Genomic DNA, 21382 nt, shown 5'->3' on the forward strand with positions numbered 1-21382 from the left:
TGCTCTTCCAGAGTACCTAAGTTTGATCCCAAGCACCCACCTCGGGTGGCTCACAACTGCCTTTAACTCCAGCACTGAATACATGTGCACAAACCCATACATAAACACATAATTTAAAAATAATAAAATAAAAAATTGTATGAAAAATAACAGAGGACATGAAGGTGGAGGGGTAATAAAAGGGTAGGTGGGGAAGGGGGTGCTGAATATGATCAAAATACATTGTATGAAATTCTCCAATAAGAATATTAAATAAATAAAATCTTTTTTTAAAGAACTGTACTAAGCACTATGGGGAGATATAAAGATAAATGTAAGAAATGGTCCACTTCCTCAAAGAACTCAGAATATTTAGGAAAATGAAAATATGTACAAATTTACCAATAGTTAGTTGACAATTAGGTATGAGGCAGAATGTCACATCCCAGTGTTGCAGCATTTTAGATGCAGACAAGAATCTATCAAATTGCCCCCAAATGCTCAAATACTCTGTGAAAGAGGAAGTTGGAGCCCAGCAGAAAATGACAAGGATGTAGTAAGAGGGTCTTAAATTTGGATAGGCTAAAGGAGACATTGTGCGTATAGAATCTGTAAGATGAAGGTTGGAGATGTAGCTCAGTAGAGTACTACGATGTGGCAAAGCCCTGGTACCTTCCTCAGCCTTAAAAAAATCTACAGATATTAGTGACTAATTTGATATTGGAATAGAGTGAAAAAGTGACAATTCAAGTGAGATTTGTGGATTTAAACTTGAGGTAATAGACAAAAGTGGCGATTATCGATATGGGAAAACAGAAAAGCAGCTGGCTTGGGAGAGGTATTTGACTTCCCTGCTGGGGTGAGTTGCCTGTAGAGTGCCAGAGGAGGAAACTTCTAGGACCCTGTTGGAAATCTGAGATAACAGCTTGAAAAAAAGTCAAAACCAGGCATTCTGTGTTTATGAGCTTTCTCTCATCCCTTTTTATGTTTACTTTTCATTAGTCCATCCAGTCATTCATTCCCCCAGCTAAGTCCAAACAGAGAGTTGAAACAGGAAGCACTCAAATTTAAGTATTTTCATAACTGTATTCAATATAACTGGTTTCCTTGGTAATACATTTCATTTGCATGTATAAAATCATTCTGATGGTGGTGGAAGGGAGGGATCCTCCATGGGCTTCACTAAACTTGCAAAGGAGTAAATGGCACAGAAAAGGTGGAGAACCTCTTGCCTAACTATGTAAGAGAGAAAACTAAGTTACTGTGTTGGGTACTGTACATGTGTATCTCAAGTTAGCATATTCCTTCTGTTAGAGAGCAATAACAATCCTTGATTTCCTAATAAGAAAATGCAGGCTTAGGATATTAAGCAATTTACTCAAGTTATTTACATAGCTAAAACTGATAGATCTAGGATCTGACCTTGAACTCAATTTTACTACAAAGCTCATACAATTTTCAAAATTTCAGAATGCAGCTTCCATTAAGCTTTAGAAAAAAATCTTTAAATGTTGTTTATTTATTAAAACATTTAGCATGAAAATAAGATTAGTATAATTGTTCTTAACAGAAACAGTCATGCCAGGTATGATGGTATACACTTGTAATCCCAGCACTTGAGAGGCAGAAGGATCAGAACTTCAAGGCCATCCTTGGCTACACAATAAGTTCGAAGCAAGCCTGAGCAACATGAAATTCTGTCTCTAAAAAATAAAAAACCAACAACAAAAACCTAGTTACTTGGATGACAATGATTGTACATCCAGCTCAATTCTTCTTAGCAAATAAGTATAGAACAAATCAACAAATAATTAACCATAAACATACAAAAAAAGAAAAGCAAGGCATGGTGGTGCACACCTTTAATCCCAGCACTCAGGAGGCAGAAGCAGGCAGACCTGTGGGAGTTCAAAGCTAGCCTGGTCTACATAGCAAGTTCCAGGCCAGCTGGGGATATAGGGAGACCCTGTCTCAAAAATACAAATATATATAGTAATACAAGAGAAATATGAGAAAGATCCAAGATCTTATCCTTTACTAATTTTACTTTGCACTACTTAAAAACTTAAGAACCTAAGGAAAAAAAACCCAAGTTTCAATCTCTTATGAGAAAATGGAATACCATTCAGCTACTAAGGATAACATTATTTTTTTTTTGAGTCAGGGTCTCCCAGTATCCCCAGGTGGCCTGGAACTCACTATGTAGACCAGGCTGGCCTCAAACTCATGAGATCCACCTGCCTCTGCCTCCCAAGTACTGGAACTAAAGGCGTGCACCACCATGCCCAGCACAGGATAACATTATTTATTAACATGGAATGCAGAGCGTATTCAGCCATTTATTTATTTATTGGCACTAAGGATTGAACCAGGCCTCCCCTATGCCAGGCAAGTATCATACCAAGTGGGCTATGTCCCCAACTCTCACAGTATTCCATTTCTAAAGAGCAACAGTACTCTGGTGTTATAGCAATTAAATAAAATTTTATGATGTATACTTGTTTATGTCAGTAGTTATTCTCTGGAAATTTACGTTTCTTGCATTCTGTATTTCTCATGTATCATATTTATAAACATAAAAAAGTTATTGCCATTCTAAAAATGGGTCTCAAAGAGCTGGAGATATACCTCAATGATACTTGCTTAGCACATGTGAGCCCTGAGGGGTTTGATTCCCAGTGCCAAAAAAAAAAAATCTAGCCATCAAAAGTCTATTTCAGTCCAAGCATGGTGGCACACACCTGTAAAGCCAGTCCACAGGAGGCTAGGGCAGAAGGATCTGAGTGAAGGCCAGCCTGGACTACCTAGTAAGACCTTGTCTCCAAAAAACAGGTACAGTAGTTTAAAATCTATTTCAGTAGTAAAACAGACTTTTTTTGTATTTTCCTTTTCCATTCATTTCTTCTAGGATTTGCCTAATAGTGTGCCTTACTTATTTATCATTTTCTTACTGGTTTGTTGAACTAAAAGGCCAGAGTCTGTAAAATCAAAACTCAAGCATGGTGGTGTATACCTATAATTCATCACTTAAGAGAACTAGGAGTTTAGTTTAAGGTCATCCTCAGCGATATAGCAAGATAAACACCAGCCTGATCTATATGAAACCCTGACTCATTAAATTTTTTAAAAAAGAAAAAAATAAAATCAAAATTAACAAAATCATAAACCTCAAATTATGTATTTAAGTGCTTACAGTACACAGCCAGTGGTCTGAGAGCTGTACAAATTCCAAATTATAGAATCTTATCCAGCATTCTGATTAAATATCAAGCAACCCAGTATGGCGATTAAGCATCCTATTTAGGATGGGCATGGTGGTGCACACCTTTAATCCCAGCACAGATGCAGGTAGATCTCTGTGAGTTCAAGACCAGCTTGGTCTACATATTGAGTTCCATGCCAGCCAGGGCTACAGGGAGATCCTGTCAAAAAAGGAATTCGATTTAGGAAATTTCTGATTTGGGTACACATAAGCTGTGCAATATTGGACCTTTAATCCCATTTCCTCATCTGTCATTATTGAGATAACAGTAGCACTCATGCCTCCTAACCCTGGGATAGGAGATGAGTGAGATAGTCCATGTGCAAAGGATTTAGTTTGGTGTGTTATGTGCCCATATGCAAAAAAAAATCAGTTGCTATTAGCCATTATTACTGGCCAGGGGACATCAGTGAGACTGTCACTAAATGAATAACATATTCTTGGTCTATATTGAAAGTCTTTATGAAGGGAGAAATGAGAGAAACTGTTATTTTGGACCTAATCCTCACTAGTAAAACGTAATTATGTATGTGCTAGGAGAAGATTGCTTTACAGAAAGCAGCCATGTTCTTTGGAGATGGAGAAAGGAAGAAGGCTTCACATATTAGATAGGCAGACTTCAAGTTTTCAAAGGCACATTCAGATCAATTCCAATATCAGAAACTGTGTAAGGAACTTGAAAAGGTTTGGAGTCTCTCAAAAGCAAAATATTAACCCCGTAATTGCAAACTACACTGATGAGGAGGGGGAAAAAAGAAGTAAAAAATCTGATGTGTTGCACAGAAAGCTTTCTGGAATTCAGATGTTAAGAAACAAGCATATAAAACAAGTATTATAGAGAGTGGAATGAAGCTGTAAGAATGCACTCAAACATGCTGGTACTTTACAAAGTGCTAGGTATTAAACAAACAGCAGTTTAAAAGTTAAAAAGTAGAGGAAAAAGTGAAATCTGCACCCCATGGAGTAGTTAATGTAATACAAGGAACAAAGAGCAATAACCTCACTCCTATTTTATTTTCATTCTCGACTAAGAATGTTTTCTTTCCAATCTGAAGATCAAATGCAATTATTAGGAAACCTAAATCCAAGACAATTGAGGAAAAATAGGGAACACCAGCTAGGTATTCTCACCAAGTTCAAGTCATTTGATCTCACAGATCATATCCTAGGATCCTGAGAGGCATTATAGATAAGACTGTTTAAATGTTTTCTGTAATCTTGGTAAACTGTGACAAATGGGAGCAGACTTTTTAAAAGCTAGGCAGGTTTTCCAACAACACACTTGTTAGCCTGAAGTTCACCTTGGATTGCTAAAATAATAGCGATTAAAAATGCAAAGTGCTACACACTCAGCATAGACTATTTCCATGTTCAAGCTTTGATTATTCACAGCACTGGTTCATGACTATTTCCTGTTCAAGTTTTGATTATTCACAGCACTGGTAGACAATTAGAAAACCTATAAAGTCAACAAAGTAAAATCAACAAAATCTAATCATAAACTACATAGTCCTAGCTATTCAGGAGGCTTAGGCAGAAGGATCACATGTTTAAGGACTACCTGGACTACAGAACATGCTTGAGGCCAGCCAAGGCAACTTAGCAAGACTGTCTCCAAAAAAAAAAACCTTTTAAGTTAAAAAGGGGGCTATAGCTCAGGGGTAGAGAACTTCCCTGACATGCAGGAGGTCTACGGTTCAATCCTCAGCACTGTGTGTGAAGGGTGAGGGGTGAGGGAATGGGGGAGAAGAAAATATACCAATAACTCACATGGAATCATAGCAATAATTATATATTAATGCATTTGGAAGATACAGCAAAGTGGTAGGAAATCCAGTTTTTAACAGAAGCTGTTAAGAATCCACAAACTCTAAATGTTAAACCAGGACTGTATCATCAATATGAACAAGCAACATGATGGCAGCCTTAGGAGCTAACAAAAGCATGGACTGAATTCACAATCTAACCCACAGTAAAAACCACAAGTAGGATAATGTCCACTTCCATCACTACACTTTGAAGTAGACATTGACAAAATGGACACATGTGGAAGACAATGAAGGGATCTGAAAGGATGGTCAAACAGATAAGGAAAGTTTCAATCCAAGAAGACTCAGGAGAAATATAGCAACTGTTTACCAATCAACAGTGAAAATTAGGAAGATTTTTAGTTCAGCATAAGACAAAGCTCCATAATTAGAACTTTCAAGATAATGTCACTGCAGTTTTGTTTTTGTCTTTTTGAGACAGGGTCTCCCTGTAGCACCAGCTGGCCTGGAACTATGTAAACCAGGCTAGCTTTGAACTCAGAGAGATCTGCCTGCCTCTGCTTCCCAAGTGCTGGGATTAAAGGCGTGCCCCACCAAAGTACAGCTGGCAGTATATAAGGTTAGGGAGTCTTTTTTGATTCTATATAGATCTGTATTTGGATCAGTTTTTTTTTTTAACAGCGGTATCTCTCTTTTGTAATACATCAGTAAAAAGATACCTATTTCCCCCATATCAGGGAACCACTGGGCCTCTGAAGTCAATAAAACTCCTGTCACTGGAAGTAGTTCAGGTGTGGCTAACCATCAGGAGACCTGGACAGGGATTCCAGTGTCTCAGAGGACTAGGCTAGATGATCTGTCAGCACATTCCACATTCTACCCCTAGCTCTTACAGAGCTCCTCAAACTGGTCCAGTTTAACTGCTCTTGGAGTCATTGTCTAGCCTTTCATTTTACACCCAGTCTTCTAGTTTCTTTGTCCTCTTTCCCATCCATTCTATTGTGCTCCTTTAAAACCTAGGTTCTAAAAGAGTTTACAAGAGTCACTTCAACTCTATGTTCAAGTCCAATCAAAGTGTTCTGCCTCTAAACCTCCAATAATGGAATTTGTGCCTTTTAACACTGCTAATTCAAAGTCAGACGCCTTATCCATTAGGCCGGGCATGGTGGTGCACACCTTTAATCCCAGCACTCGGGAGGCAGAGGCAGGCGGATCTCTGCGAGTTCAAGGCCAGCCTGGTCTACATAGTGAGTTCTAGGACAGCTGGGGCTACAGGGAGACCCTGTCTCAAAAAGACCGAAAAAAAAAAAAGATAGCTAATTCAAAGATCTTCCAACTAAAGAAATTTAGTTCCTATTTCTTTTGGCCAAGGTTAATTCTAGATCTGCTTTGCCCCTTTCCCAAAGCTGCTGTAATTTTTCCTTAAAACTACTCAGTGTCAGTAAGCATAACCAATTTCTTCTCTCTGGAAATGGAATTACTGCTTCTACTAAATCTAAGTAATTTTATACACACACATGTACTCTGCTTTAAAACAAAAAGCACAGGGCTGAAGCTTCCATATGAAAGAAATCATTTAAAATGTATTAAGGAAGAGAGCTGCCCCAAAACAAACATGACTCATCTATTCATGAAAAAAGCATTTCTCCCATCATTCATTCCTCATGTAACAGCTATCTGTAGCTATCAGATGCTCTCCAAAGACAGATACAGCCAGGTATGGTGGTGCATGTCTTTAGTCCCAGCACTCAGGAGGCAGAGGCAGGAATATCTCTGAGATGGAGGCCAGCCTGGTCTATATAGCAAGTTCCAGACCAGCTGGGACTAAGGAAAAACCTGCATCAAAAAAACAAAACAAATTAAGACATGTACACAAAAAGAATGACATTCCTTTTGTGTTTTAAATTACTTTCCTTCTCCTTTCATAGCCATAAAAAAGCTGTCTTGTTTTAAACTTCAAAAAAAAATTTCATTCCTTCTTTTGAATATCTTAAGAATTATACTATGAAAATAGCACTTTTGTTTCATTCTGAATACAAAATTCTAGAACGTATTACCTCTTAAAAACATTAGGTTGAATTTTTTAATAGACTATTTCCTCCTCAAAGTTGTTTTTTAATGTAATTGTGTACATACCCATACACATACCATTAGCAAAGGAGGAAATGCGAGAAAGGATTCATTTTGACTGTGGTTCCTTAAAGACAGGACAGCTAGCTACCTGTACTGAGCAAAATTTCTATTTTCTCTCAAAACGTCACACAATACATATATTAGACAAGTAAGTTCTAAAGGTAACTTGTTTATACTAACTGCAATTTTGAGAAGTGAAATGAACTTGTGATAGGCATTTCCACAGAACTTACTGGATTTGATTAAAAATCGAGATTTTTAGATTTGGTTGTTTTTTGTTTTTTTGTTTTTTGTCTTTTTTGAGACAGGGTCTCCCTGTAGCCCCAGCTGTCCTGGAATTCACTATGTAGACCAGACCGGCCTTGAACTCACAGAGATCTGCCTGCCTCTGCCTCCCAAGTGCTGGGATTAAAGGCATGTGCCACCACACCTGGCGATTTTTAGATACTATCAGCTGTTTTGCTTTCGAACAGTTCTATTAATTAAACTTGGGGCTAAGCAAATGTTCTTTGGAGCTATACACCCCCAATCCTGAAATTTTTTTACTGTCCAATGTACTTCTACTAAGCCAAAGAAAATGTTTTGTATTAATATCCTTCAGTATGTGATTCTGAACCAGAATCCTTTATTTTCTTCCCTATAGGAAATTAGCTGCATAGACACTTCTGACCCTTCCTACATCCAAAAATGCTAACCTAATTCTCAGAAAGATGAATTTAAGTATGTGAAAGACTGAATACTGGTTGTCAGTTTTATCCTCCCTTCTCTACCATGACCCAGTCTTCTCAAGAGAAAATTTAGAAACAAAGCACTATCATGGGACTTTAATGCTAATACAAAACCTTATCTCTGGGAACCACAACCACATTTGATTTAATTTTTGGTTGGCTGGTTTTATGATATAGTGTCTTACTATGTAATCATGGCTAGCCTGGAACTCACTATGCAGCCCAGGATGGCCTTGAACCAGTAAGAATCCTACCTCAGGTTCCCAAGTGCTAGGATTATAGGTGTGTGTAATCACACCAAGCTCATTTGATGTGACTTTGATTCTCAATAAAATTCAGGGCAGTCCTTATGCTATATTGGAAAACTTGGAAAGTTAAAAATCTTTCTTTATAGCTGAGCATGGCAACACAAGCCTTTAATCCCAGCACTCAGGATACTCAGGAGGCAGAAGTAGGTAGATCTGTGAGTGTGAAGTCAGCCTGGTCTACATAGTGAATTCCAGGCCAGCTGGGGCTACGAAGTGAGACACTCATCTCAAAAAAAAAAAAAAAAAAAACTTTTTACAAAATCATGCTGGGTGGGGGGGAGTAGGTACAGTTCATTGTAAGGTCTTTATCTAGCATGCATAAGATCCTGAGCTTCACCCCCAGAAGTAGAAAAAAAATCATGCTCAGACTTAGAACTAAAGCTTATATTGATTTCTAAGAAATAAAAGCAGCCGGGATGTGGTGGTACACACCTAGCACTCAAGAGGCAGAGGCAGGCCTATCTTTGTGAGATTAAGGCTAGCGTGGTCCACATAGTGAGTGACAGGACAGCTGGGGCTACAGGGAGACCGTCTCAAAAAGACCAAAAAAAGAAACAAAAGCATCATTAAATATGGATTTAAACAATTACATAAAAATGTATATGACATCTGGGGAAATGTGAATATAAACCTGCTATTTGATATGAAATTATGAGTTTTTCACTTTTGCTGTGATAATGTCTTTTATTTTAAGCTAATATATTCTTTTATGTTTTCATATATTTGTGAATATATAATAATCTTTCATCAAATTTTTTTTAAAGCTAGGTCGGGGGCTGGAGAGATAGCTCAGTGATTAAGAGCACTGGGGCTCTTGCAGAGGACCCAGGTTCGGTTCCAGCACCAACATGGTGGCTAACAACAGTTTGTAACTCCAGTTCCAGGGGATCTAACGCCTTCTTCTGACCCCCATGGGCACAGCACATCAGCACACTTACATGCAGGCAATATACCCATACACATCAAATAAAAATAGTAAATAGCCAGGCGTGGTGGCACATACCTTTAATCCCGGCACTCGGGAGGCAGAGGCAGGCGGATCTCCATGAGTTCAGGGTTAGCCTGGTCTACATAGTGAGTTCCAGGTCAGCTGTGGATATAGAGAGATCCTGTCTCAAAAAGACCAGAAAAAAAGGTAAATAAAATATTTTTTAAAGCTAGGTACAAAATACTTTACCTAATCCCTCTGTCCTTCAAAAAATAAGTTAATAAGGTGATGAAAAATAAGCTCATGCTAGGGGTAAATCCTTTCAACAATACTATAATTATTCAACATTTGATATCTGAGAGGGATTGGCTCTAAGACCTCCTGCAGAAGCTCAAATCTCTTACATAAAATGGTATTGGGTTAACATTTAGCTGGGACACATGCTCCAGAATACTTTAAGTCATTTCTACATTACTTAAAATATCTAACACAATGTTTAAGTATCATATACATAGTTAAAACTCTTATTGTTTAGGAAATAATAACAAGAAAAACACTGGAGGGTAATATATTCAGTACAAGGTTGGTTAACTTGTGGGTGACAGGTTGACAGTACCAAATATATAGTCAAATATCAAGTGGCAAGGACAAATTTTAGTAAGAATTTCTATCCATCCTCCCCTCTCCTGAACTTCTGAAGAAAAGCTACCAGAGGAAATGGGAGCAAGGAGGGAACCTCAACAAGAGTCAAGAGTTTCAGCAAAATTTACTAAGTTCTAGTTAATTCAAAAATAATGCTGAATATGGTGGCGCATGCCTTTAGTCCCAGCACTTGGGAGACAGGCAGGAGGATCTCTGTGAGTTGGAGGCCAGCCTGGTCTACATAGTAAGTTCCAGGCTAGCTGGGGCTACAGAGAGACCCTATCTTTTTATATGTAGAAGGTGTACACTAAAAAATACTGACAAAGACAGGAGGCAGAGGCAGGCGGATCTCTGTGAGTTCGAGGCCAGCCTGGTCTCCATGGTAAATCCAGGACAGCTGGGGGTACAGGGAGACCCTGTATCAAAAAAACCAAAAAAAAAAAAATACTTGCCTGGTCTACAAACCAATTTCGAGGGTTATATAGTGAGACCCTGTCTCAAAAGCAACAACAAAAAAACTACTTAAGACTTTTTATTGTGATTATACTATTTAAACAGCAGGACTAAGCTCTAGAATTCACAACTAAGAAGAGATCTCTTCCTACTGAAATACTCTCTACTATGTACATATTTTATTTATAAATATGGTAAAGCAGGAAAGCCAAATAAAACTACTTTCTGAATGAGTAATGGAGTAATGCTTACTTAGGAAATGTGCACTTTTTAGGAAATGTATTTAAAAATTAAGACTTCAAAGCCTAAAATCCTAATATTCCTGGCTCCTAACCTTTTCTCCAGTTATTTTGACTTTTGTTTTTCAAAGTGCTGGGGACGAACCCAGGGTCTCCTGTTGGCTAGGGCACTTATCCTTTTCATTTTCTGTTAATCATTTGTTTCTCTCTCTCCCAATTTACTTAAAGGGGTTTCTTCTACTATATATCAATGTAGCTGGCCATATTATATGGTTTTGTTTCATCCTTCTTACCGAAAAAGAAAAGACTGGACTTTTTTGAGACAGGGTTTCACTATAACTCTGGCTGACCTGGAATTCTCTATGTAGACCAGGCTAGAACTGAACTCAAAGATCCACCTATCTCTGCCTCCCAAATGCTGGGATTAAAGTCATGTGATACCATGCCTGGCCCAAGATTTAACTTTTAAAACTGTTTTCAACAGGTTATACACCCACTAAGACACTGCCTTTCCCAAGGCTTAACATTCAACATCTAGGCTTCTGGTATTCTGAGCAACCTGGGAACCTAAAGTGAATCCAAGTCAAAGGTAGAAAATAAAGCACTGTGTTTATATAGAAGCAGACTTCAAAGGGTAAAAAACACTTTGAGTGATTTTTAAAGAATTGCATGTATTAACTACAATCGTCCAAGTCTATGGGACAGGATGGGTCGGCACAAAGGAGACTCATACAGAGAAAACATTAACTGAGAAAACATGATTAACCCATTAACCTAGTTCCCAACAGAAAACCTACTCATCTTTGTTTTCACTCCAAGGGCCAAGTGAACTAACTGTTCATTTAAGCAAATTCAAGTTCTAGCTACATAAATACTATTTAATTTCTAAAGAGGATTTTAAACTTTCTCAAGCACACTTTAAGCTTATCAGAAATTATAGTCAAATTTCTTATGTTCTTTCTTTAAAAGCATTTTTAGAGCTGGAGAGATGGTTCCATGGGTAATGGTAAAAGTGCCTGCTATGAAAGTAAGAGGCCTGGAGCTCGAATCCCCAGCACCCATGTAAAAGCTGAGCATCAGCACTGTGGGTCAGAGACAAGCAGCTAGCAAGCCAAAATGGCAAGTTTCAGGGTCAGTGAGAGACCTATCTCCAAAAAAAAGAAAAAAAAAAGAAAAATGGTGGACAGCAATAAGAAAAGTCCCAATGTTCTCCTCTGGCCTTTATATGTCTGCAAAATATAGCACTTGTTTCTCATGTACTCCTAAATTTGTGAGGGTTAGAGGAACATTTCCACGTATTCTAGATTGATCTAGCTCTAACTGGTCATTAGATATAAAGTCTTTTCAAGAGATTTTGACCTATCTGTGATAAAACTGCATTTAACAGTTTGCTTGCTGGAAATTTTGTATCCAGTAAGTACTAGATTGGTCATATCATGTTCCACTGCCTAACCGAAAGGATTCCAAAGGACCACAACAGCACCTACATTTTGTCATATGGGTTGTTCTTCAAATAGAATATCATAATACCTAATCATGAGATTAAGAACAATAAATGTCCACTGTCTGTGCTAAAGAGACCAACTATGCTGACATAGAAACTATTTGGAAGAATAGTGTTGGTGAACAGTAGTTCTGAGAGCTCCTACATTCTAAGAACGATACATTTTCGATACTGAAACTATCATCGTTGAATTCCATCAGTTTCTAGGTGAATTCAGGATGTCTCACTGTCTGCCATTTTATAATGTAGCATTTATTTTTGGGTATGGATGTGTGTGTACATGTGTGTATGTGTATGGATGTGGAAGCCAGAGGTCAACTTTGGGTGTTGTTCCTCAGGTGTTTTCCACCTGTTTTTGAGACAATTTCCCACTGGCCTTAACTGGCTAATTAGCCTAGCCTGGCCAGTCAGCGAACCCCAGGTCTGCTTGACTCTGCCTCATTGTTTAGATCAGTGTGTACCCATGGAAGGCTTTTTTATCCCTGCATGGGTTCTGGGGATCAAACTCAGTTCCTCATTCTTCCACAGCAAGCACTTTACCCACCAAGCTATCACTCCTGACCCCAAAATGTAACTTTTAAAGCTAGCTGGGACTACAGAGTGAGATCCTACCTCAAAAAAACCAAAAAGTGCTAGAATGCTTTCCTGCATCATTATTTTCACTGACTCCTAGATTTTCACTAATAATGAAGATATATATTTTTTTAAACCTAGCAACATAAAATAGTAAATATTCTTTTTTCTTTCTTGTATATATGTGGGTACATGCATGTGTGCCATGGTACATGTATGAAAATGAGAACAACTTCTACCATGGAGGTCCCCAGGGACTGAACTTAAGTCATCAGGCAAGCACTTTTATCTACTAAACCATCCTGCTGGCCCAAAGTAGTAAATTCAAATATATTCTCAGTGACAGAAAAGTACTATTTTATTATAAATTCAAGTATACACAACAGATACACATTATGTTTTCTCCTTAAACAGTTTCTATTTTTAAAGTTGTAGGAATTCATGGTATGGATATGGCAGAACACATGCCCTTGGGCATGTTAGCATCTAAAATCTTTTTAAACTTTAGATAAATCCAAATTTGGGGTAATATAGTAAATCATGTTTAACAGATTAGTGGGAAAAGCACTATGGAGTCTCAACACCATGAGCTAGTTTATCAAGCAAAGCATTTGGAATAAGCATGATGAATCTAAAGTAGAACACATCTATATAATCTGCTTCCTTAATAAACAGCCAATCAAATCAGCTATAAAATCCTAAATATAAAGTTGAACTAATGTTTTTCTATACGCATAGGATTTAAAATAATTTTGAAGATATTTCATATTAATATATCTAAGGGGAGCACTGGTATATTGTGTCTAACTTTATGTTTATGATTATGAAAATGCTCCAGGTTCAAAAAAATGTTTAAAATGTGGACTCAAAAGTGTAGCTAAGTGGTAAAACATTTGGCCTAGTATGTGTAAGGCCTGGCTCATTTCTCAGCGTCACACCAGAAAGTTAAAATACCACTATATTATTTTTATTTACTTTATTTGGTTTTTTGAAACAAGATCTTATACCAGCTCAGGCTGGTCTTGAACCTCTATAGCCCAAGCTGGCTTCAAACTCATAGCAATCCTCCTGCATCAGCCTTCTAAGTGCTGGAATTACAGGAGTAAGCTACCACTCCTGTTATAGCACTAAAGAAATCAACAAATGGGTGTTCTAATCAATAATTTTGCTTAAAAATGATCTGTATAAAGTACATATTTTGCCAAATATGCATTTACTTAAGAATTACTTTTTATTATATTTATTTATGTATGCATGTGTATATGTGTAGGCAAGTGGTGGAAATCAATTCTCTCCTTCCATCATATGGGTCCTGGATATCAAACTCAGGTCATCAGCCTTGGCAGCAAGTACCTTTATCCACTGAGCCATCTTGCTGGCCCAGTAATTGTTTTTAAATTTAACAAAAGACCAGGGACTAGAGAGGTGGCCTAGCGGTTAAGACCACTGGCTGCTTTAGCAGAGAGCCTGGGGTTCAAGTCCCAGCATCCACATGGTGGCTAACAACCACATGTAATTCCAGTTACAGGGGATCCGATGCCCTCTTCTGACCTCTGTGGGCACTGCACAATACAGGTGCACTTACATACATGCAGGCAATACACACATACATATAAATCTTTTTTTAAAAATTTGTAAAAATTAAAATAAAAACAAAACAAAAGACCAGCCAGGTACAGTTGCTCACTACCATAATTTAAGCACTCAGAAAGCTAAGGCAGGAGGACTGCCACAGGTCAAGTCTAGCCTAGCCTAGACTACATATTGAGTTCCAGCCAAGCCTGGGCTACAGATTAAGACCCAGTCTCAAAACAAAACAAACAAACAAAAAAAACCAAAACAGCAACCCCAAACAGCATAGTTTAAGTGGTTTAAATCTTTACTGAAACAGTAACATCTGTTAACAGATGCAAAAGCCATCAAGGCTAATAAAAATAAATTCCAAAGATATTTGCTTTAGTAAAAATTGAAATTACAGTCTAGTTTTAAAACTAGGAATCCACTACAGAAAAAAACAAATCATAAGAACTTAAAACAACTATGTTTCGAAAAGGACAAGATCTAGCTTGGAATGTGCTCAGTGGTGGGGTGCTTTCTCAGCATATGCAAAGACCTTGGTCCAATCCCCACCCAACATCACAAAAAATTTTTTAAAAAAAGATTCTTCGATCATCAGAGTTCTTTGATTATGCAGCAGAAAACCACAAAATTGTACTTTCGTACCTTACATCATTTTAGTGTCATCATTAGGTTTTGTCTTGTTCATGCAAGTACATTCGAATTTTCCCAACTCTCTAACAACTTCTAAATGACACAAGGTGAATCACAGGAAACAGCCATGTTCTCTGTACCTTCTGGGGCTCTCCCTAGTCTAGCAGCTATAAGACCCTGAACTGAGAAGTAAACATACTTGAATTCCAGTCTGGACAGCACACTTTTCTTACCTAGAAAATGGGGATAGCCTTTACTCTACACCTATATAAAGCATTTAGTACATAACCTGGCATACCACATGGGGGGTGAGGGGGAGGTGTGTGTATGAGATAGTGTGGTTCCAATAAATATTATCACTGCCTCTGAGGAACTCAGGAAATCTGGAAGCTTTCTCCTGTTAAGTGGTAGCTGCACAGAGAATTCAGTATAAACAGTGTTTTCAGCTGAGAAGAAAAATCCAATAAAGGAAAGATACTGCAGTAGAATAAACCTAATGATTTCAACATATCAAGATTCCTGAAATCATCAGGGCTCTTCCTTAGGGAGATATAGAGTATCTCTTTCCCCACTATGATGCCACTGCTCTGAAGGCTACTATCATAGAACAAGTTCCTTCCCTAAGCTTGGTACAGTTGCTTATTTTCCTGACAAAAAGACATGCTTGTACTCATTAACAATTAATCTTCATCAACCACTCCATGGAACTGTTAAGTTGGGGAGATCTTTAACACTAACTATATATAACTGTCTCCAAAGGATGGGAATTAGAGAAAGGAGTAAGTATGTGATAAAGGGAGTTTACTAAATGCATATTTAGAGTTGCTAATGAAAATTCATTTTAAATTTAGGGCAGTGCTCCGCAATAAAACAGAATCCAAACCACAAATGCAAGCCAAAGACACAATATTACATATTCTAGTAAGCAATGTCTCAGCAACATTTCAAGTGTTCAATAACCTCAAGTGGCAACTGCGCTAAACAGTGGAGCTCTGTCATAGCTACACATTGGTTTTTGGGAGGTGCTGGAGATAGAACACAGGACACTATACAAGCTTATTCTCTTCCACATGTAGCTGTATCCCGAAGCTCCAGACTGGTTTTTTATAGAAGGAATCTTTCAATTTTGACACTTCACATAGTTTTAACCCCAATAAATTGACATTTCTAATTTTTTAAAGGAAAGGGAATTGTATGACACTAAAAGAAACAACACAAAACAGACTGAGTAAAATTGATAATTTGAGTCAAATAAATGGGCTACTTGGGTCTCATAATACAAAATAAATGGTGATTTCAAAGCTTGATCAGAGCTAAGTGGTTTTCCAAGTTTTTCCTCTGGCATTACAATATATTCCTGTAATTGTTCCTGAAAAACATGATGCTAAAAAGTAGAGGCATTAATGGGAAATAAAAGGAATAGAGGAACTAAGTTAACACCAACCCAAGGCAATAATCTGATACAAGAACAAGGATCACAATGAGACAATGGGCAGCCTAGTCTTTCTCAAAAATAAAAAATGGCACTGCTGTAGATTAAGACAACTTAGACAAGCCTGGTGTGGTGTTGCTATGGTGCAATAGTATTGAACTTAGTAAAAAGTCCTTACTGATAGGACAAGCATGTTAAGTATTTAAGATGTATCTTGTGTTTTCAACTTATTTTCAAAAGCTAGAGAATGAATATGGCAAAGTTCTTGAGTCCAGGTAACAAACAGCTCAATGCTATATTCATGTTCATTATATTATTCATTCAACTTTTTCCACATTCCTCAACACCAATGAGGAAAAGGAAAGACAATTCTAGATTAAGACAACCAAATGTGCTAACTAATTAAATTTTCTAGTTCACATAAGACAACTAAAAAGGCATCTTTGAAATAACAGAAAATGGACTGGATGTTGCATGACATTAATGAAATATTGCTAATTCTCTGAGGTTTGACCATAGTATTTTGGTTATGTACGATAATATCCTTACCCTTTGACAACGATGGCTGAAGCAGTTAGGAATGAAGTATCACAATGTCTGCAACGTTCTTTAAACTAGTTGGGGGGGGGATATACAGTCTCTACCTTGATAGAAAATACAGAAAAATGTTAAGAACTATTTAGCCTACATGGTATGTTTTTTTGGGTGATCATTCTATTCTTTTGGTTTATAAGAGAAAGTTCAAAACCTATAAAAATGAAAATAAAAGGACCTATCAGGCATGGTAGGTGCACGCCTTTAATCCCAGCACTGGGAGGCAGAGGCAGGCAGATCTCTTTGAGTTCCATGCCAGCTGGGGCTACAGGGAGACCCTATCTCAAAGAAAAAGAGAGAAAGAAAAAGAAAACCAGGGCATATCCACATTCCCTGCCTGACATGGTGGCACAAGCCAGTAATCTCAGCACCTGGGAATGCTGAGGCAGAAGATCTCCCTGAGTCTGAGACCAGTCTGGAATATATCTAAAGAAAAAAATCCATTTTTCTAAATTTCTGCAAAAAAGATAAAGCCACAAGTCAAAAATACCTATACTTTCCTCCCCAAGAGACTCTTACTAAAAAGAATCAGCCTGGATATAACTTAGCTTTACTTTTATGTCCACTCTGGGGCCACACATATATAAATAGCCTTGTTCAAGACCTGCAGTGCTGCAAGTACAGGAAAAACAGATGGTTACTATTTTTGAAGAAGCTCAAAACACTAAGACATACAACAAATTCTTATTTTCCAACCAAATTTTCCATATCAGTTTGATTTCTGGGGTTTTATATCTAGACATCAGGTCTCAAATCCGCTTAACTTGAACACTTCTCAACATTTAAAAAGTCTCTGATAGAGTTAAATCTCGAATACTAGTAAGGCAAGAACCATTGCCTACTTGCCACTTAGGTTATGAGTATTATTCAAATAGAAGTGAAAGATTTTATATTTTAAAATGATGGGGGAGCTGAGCGTGGTGGCGCACACCTTTAATCCCAGCACTTGGGAGGTCAGCCTGGTCTACACAATGAGTTCCAGGTCAGATGTGGCTGCAGGGAGACCCTGTCTCAAAAAGACATTAAAAAAAAGATGGGGGTTCAGATAGGGGAGGCAGTGTGTATGAAATGCACAAAATTTCAGTTAAAAATAAGGGGAAAAAAACCGAAAGATTTCTGTATGGCTAGGCCTTAAGTTTCCCTAAGAAAAAGAACCTTATTAACACTTTTATTCCAATAAATTCAGTATCTAGCCAATGGTAAGGTAATAACCACTATTACATTGTAGGTGCCAAAGGAAATCATCAGGAAGCTGGTCTTCTATATTTTAAAAAACTAACAGATAGTATACCTTTTAGCCCCTACCACAGTTGCCTACCTTGAACTGATAACTGAAAGTAAAACAGCTTAGCAGCTCAGTACTTATAAATGACTTAACTGCTATTAGTTATCCATCATCTTGTCCTACAAGAGGGGGAACTTTATTTTCTATTTCACAAATACTTTCTACTTCAATCTACACTGAAATTGAAGAGGTTGTTTCAGCAGTGAGAAAGCATATGCATTTAATGTAAAAAGACAAGACATGAATCCCCAGGGAAAGAGAGCAATAAAAACAATAGTAAAGGGAGAAAAAATTCAAAGCATAAGCCACAAATGATTTACATAATTGATGTGGGGCTGATTCTTACTGATATACAATTAAGTATATTTTTAGTTTCAATTATTTCTGTCACATCAGTACATTCTGAGAATATTGATAAAATCCCATAAAATTGAGTTTTCTATTAAAAGAAGAAGATAATGACAATCCATAGCACTTCAGAGGGTGGAAAAAAAACATGCCAGGCTGCTAAGAGTGTTACTCAAAGGTGCATATTTGTTTATTTTTCATATGGCATAAACAAACCTCCTTTCCAGATTTTTTTTCACAAAGTCTGGTAACTAAAACTGAGGAAATATTCTAATATGAAGGGTGTTGACCAAGCTTTGTGTGATTTCTAGAAAGATTCAAGAGGTAAACAGAGCCCCAGAGGTAACCATGTGATTAGAAACCAATTAAGTTAAGCAATTACTGAAGCTGCTCTCTCTCCTTTGGGCAAGAATGGATCACAAGTGAGACTCTGGTATAAAAATGAAAATGCTTACATGCAAAAAGACCAGGCTAAGCCAAGCATGGTGGCACACGCCTTTAATCCCAGCACTCGGGAGGTAGGTGAATCTCAAAGGGCCAGCCTGGTCTATATAGCGAGTTCCGGGCCAGCTGGGGTTACAGGGAGACCCTGTCTCAAAAAAAAAAAAAACCAACCCAAAACAACAATCAAGGCTGTTGTACAGAAGAAATATTTTTGAGAGAACTGTTTACATGGCAAAACGTGCATAGGGATGTTTGATGAGTGTACACAGAGGGTTTATGGTCTACTAGTTTTAGAAATGTTTTTAGACACATAACATGTTTGCATGGTTAAATTTAGTGTTCACAGTGAAATCGGGAAACAGAAATAGGCACAAGTATGGAAGAAAATAGTACTGTGGCCTATAGGTTTTTCAAGAGCTGTTGTATGTGTCCTTGCTGCATTTTAAATTTTAAAATGCATTAATATATATACAACATGCAGAACTGTAAAAATCCTCAATGCCAACTTCTAGCATGTATTACTTTTAAAAATAGTCTAACCCAGTTCCTATTTAAGAAAAAGTTTAGCAAATTTGTGATATTTTCTATCAAATTATGGTTCAACTTTAAAAGTACTTTAAAATGGAATTATCCTACTACCTACCTGGTTTACCTTTCAACTATGAAATATATTTTTACCAAGATATAACAAATTCGGCGTCTTATATACCAACTACTCTCATAAACTATTCTTTGTTTTGACTCCTGACCAAATCTGGGAAACTTATCTATAAAGACATCTGCTTTAACTAAATGATGAGTCCTGTCTACTGCTTTCAAAAGCACCAACCTTCTCAAAAACGCTGGATGGAGTCATCAAACAAAACCTGATGTTCTGAATGATGGTATCGGTATGCCTCCAGCGTCTTCTATCATGCCGCAGCCAAGACTGCACAGCCTCGTACAGCTCTATCTCTGGGAACCTGCTCAGATGATCATTATCCAAGTAGGACATGAGCTTCTCAAAGCTCAGATAGGACAGGAAGTCAGGCCTGGACATGAGTGGCACAAAGTTGTCTAGCAGAAAGGCATCCAGCTTCTCCCTGACTCCCTCGATGTTAACACCGAAATCATCTAAGAGTCTCATAATTTCTGCACAATTTTCTAAGCAGATTTTCGCTAACAGAAAAGAGCAGCAGAACTTCACCACTTCTATGAGTTGAACATACATGGCGGCCTGAAGAATTTCATGAACAGTATTCATACTTAGTTCTATAGTTCCATAATACATAAACTGAAGAACATGGCTGAAACCAGTAGCTGTTAGACCTTTCAAGTGAATTTTGTCCTGATCGCGTTCCCTCATATCTGCTGTAAACATAATTCTGAAGTAATCACTCTGGGTGGCCAAAAGTGCTTTATGGGCCTGGAACTGATGATCTTCAATAACCAGAGTGACATCGAGAAGCAATCCCTCCTCATACAGTGCTCTGAACCCAGCAGAGACACTGCTGTCATGGATGGAGGAACAGAATCCTTCCACGTCCCCTGCCATGAATCACCTGGAAAAAAGTAATTAAAGAAGAAAATGGCGTTAATCATGTATTATCTTAAGATTCTTAACAGTCTTATATCTCAAGTCTACTGACAAAGGCCTAAGTGTACAAACCTTTAGAGAGAAGAGGACTTTGTATGAAGTTTTCATACTACTATTTTAGGTTTCCTACCTGGGAAAGAGATTCTATTAAAGATGTATCTACCAAACAATGGTAACTTATCAATTTAACAATGTATGTCTAGATTACTGACTTTACATCAATCATCATACACATATTCTGTAATTAGCAATAAAAAATTTTATAATGAAATATTAAATTAGGGAAAAGACAAAAAATGGAAAATCACACCAAAAAATCCACATGAAAATTCCTAGAAATTCACCCAAAGAAAACAACTGAATAAATATGACAAGTTGTACATACAAAATTTTTTTTCCTAGCATTACTATAAAGAATCTGACACAGTAGCAGGCATCTGCAGTTCCAGCTACTCAAGAGGCTGAAGGAGGAAGATTATTTGAGGGAAAGAGTTCCAGGCCAGAGGCCGGAGTGATGGTTCAGCTGTTAAGAGCACTACCTGCTCTTGCAGAGGACCCAGGTTTGGTTCCCAGCACCCATACAGTGGCTACCAATCACCCTTAATTCCAGTTCCAGAGGATCTGATACTGTCTTCTGGCCTCCGGGGGCACTGCAAGACAGGTGCACATATATACATGCAGGCAACATACTCATACACATAATTTTAAAAAATTAAAGGGGCTGGAGAGATGGCTCAGAAGTTAAGAGCACTGACTGTTCTGGCAGAGGACCCAGGTTCAATTCCCAGCACCCACATGGCAGCTACGAACTGTCCTTAACTCCAGTTCCAGGGGAATCTGAAGCCCTCTTCTGACCTCCACAGCACTGCACAACACAGGTGCACTCACATACATGCAGGCAATATACTCAATACATATAAAAGTAATATTGAGAGAGAGAGAGAGAGAGAGAGAGAGAGAGAGAGAGAGAGAGA

At 37.8% G+C, this 21382-nt stretch overlaps 1 protein-coding gene across 7 annotated transcripts in view; it reads right to left on the reverse strand.

The window, feature by feature from the left end:
- Klhl15 (kelch like family member 15) overlaps window positions 1-21382 on the reverse strand; it is a 45506-nt gene that overhangs the window by 4330 nt on the left and 19794 nt on the right. For 6 of the 7 annotated variants that reach the window (XM_008822713.3, XM_029558444.1, XM_029558447.1 and 3 more), the window contains one exon: window positions 19662-20373. In XM_008822713.3, coding sequence (XP_008820935.1) covers window positions 19662-20366 — 705 coding nt within the window. In that variant the 5' untranslated portion in view covers window positions 20367-20373. Of the gene's footprint in view, window positions 1-16710; window positions 16806-19661; window positions 20374-21382 lie in introns of all 7 variants that reach the window. The other variant, XR_003847708.1, reaches the window with a different exon arrangement.

Source organism: Nannospalax galili, unplaced genomic scaffold (genome assembly GCF_000622305.1).
Source record: "Nannospalax galili isolate Female #2095 unplaced genomic scaffold, S.galili_v1.0 scaffold7, whole genome shotgun sequence".
NCBI lineage: Eukaryota > Metazoa > Chordata > Mammalia > Rodentia > Spalacidae > Nannospalax > Nannospalax galili.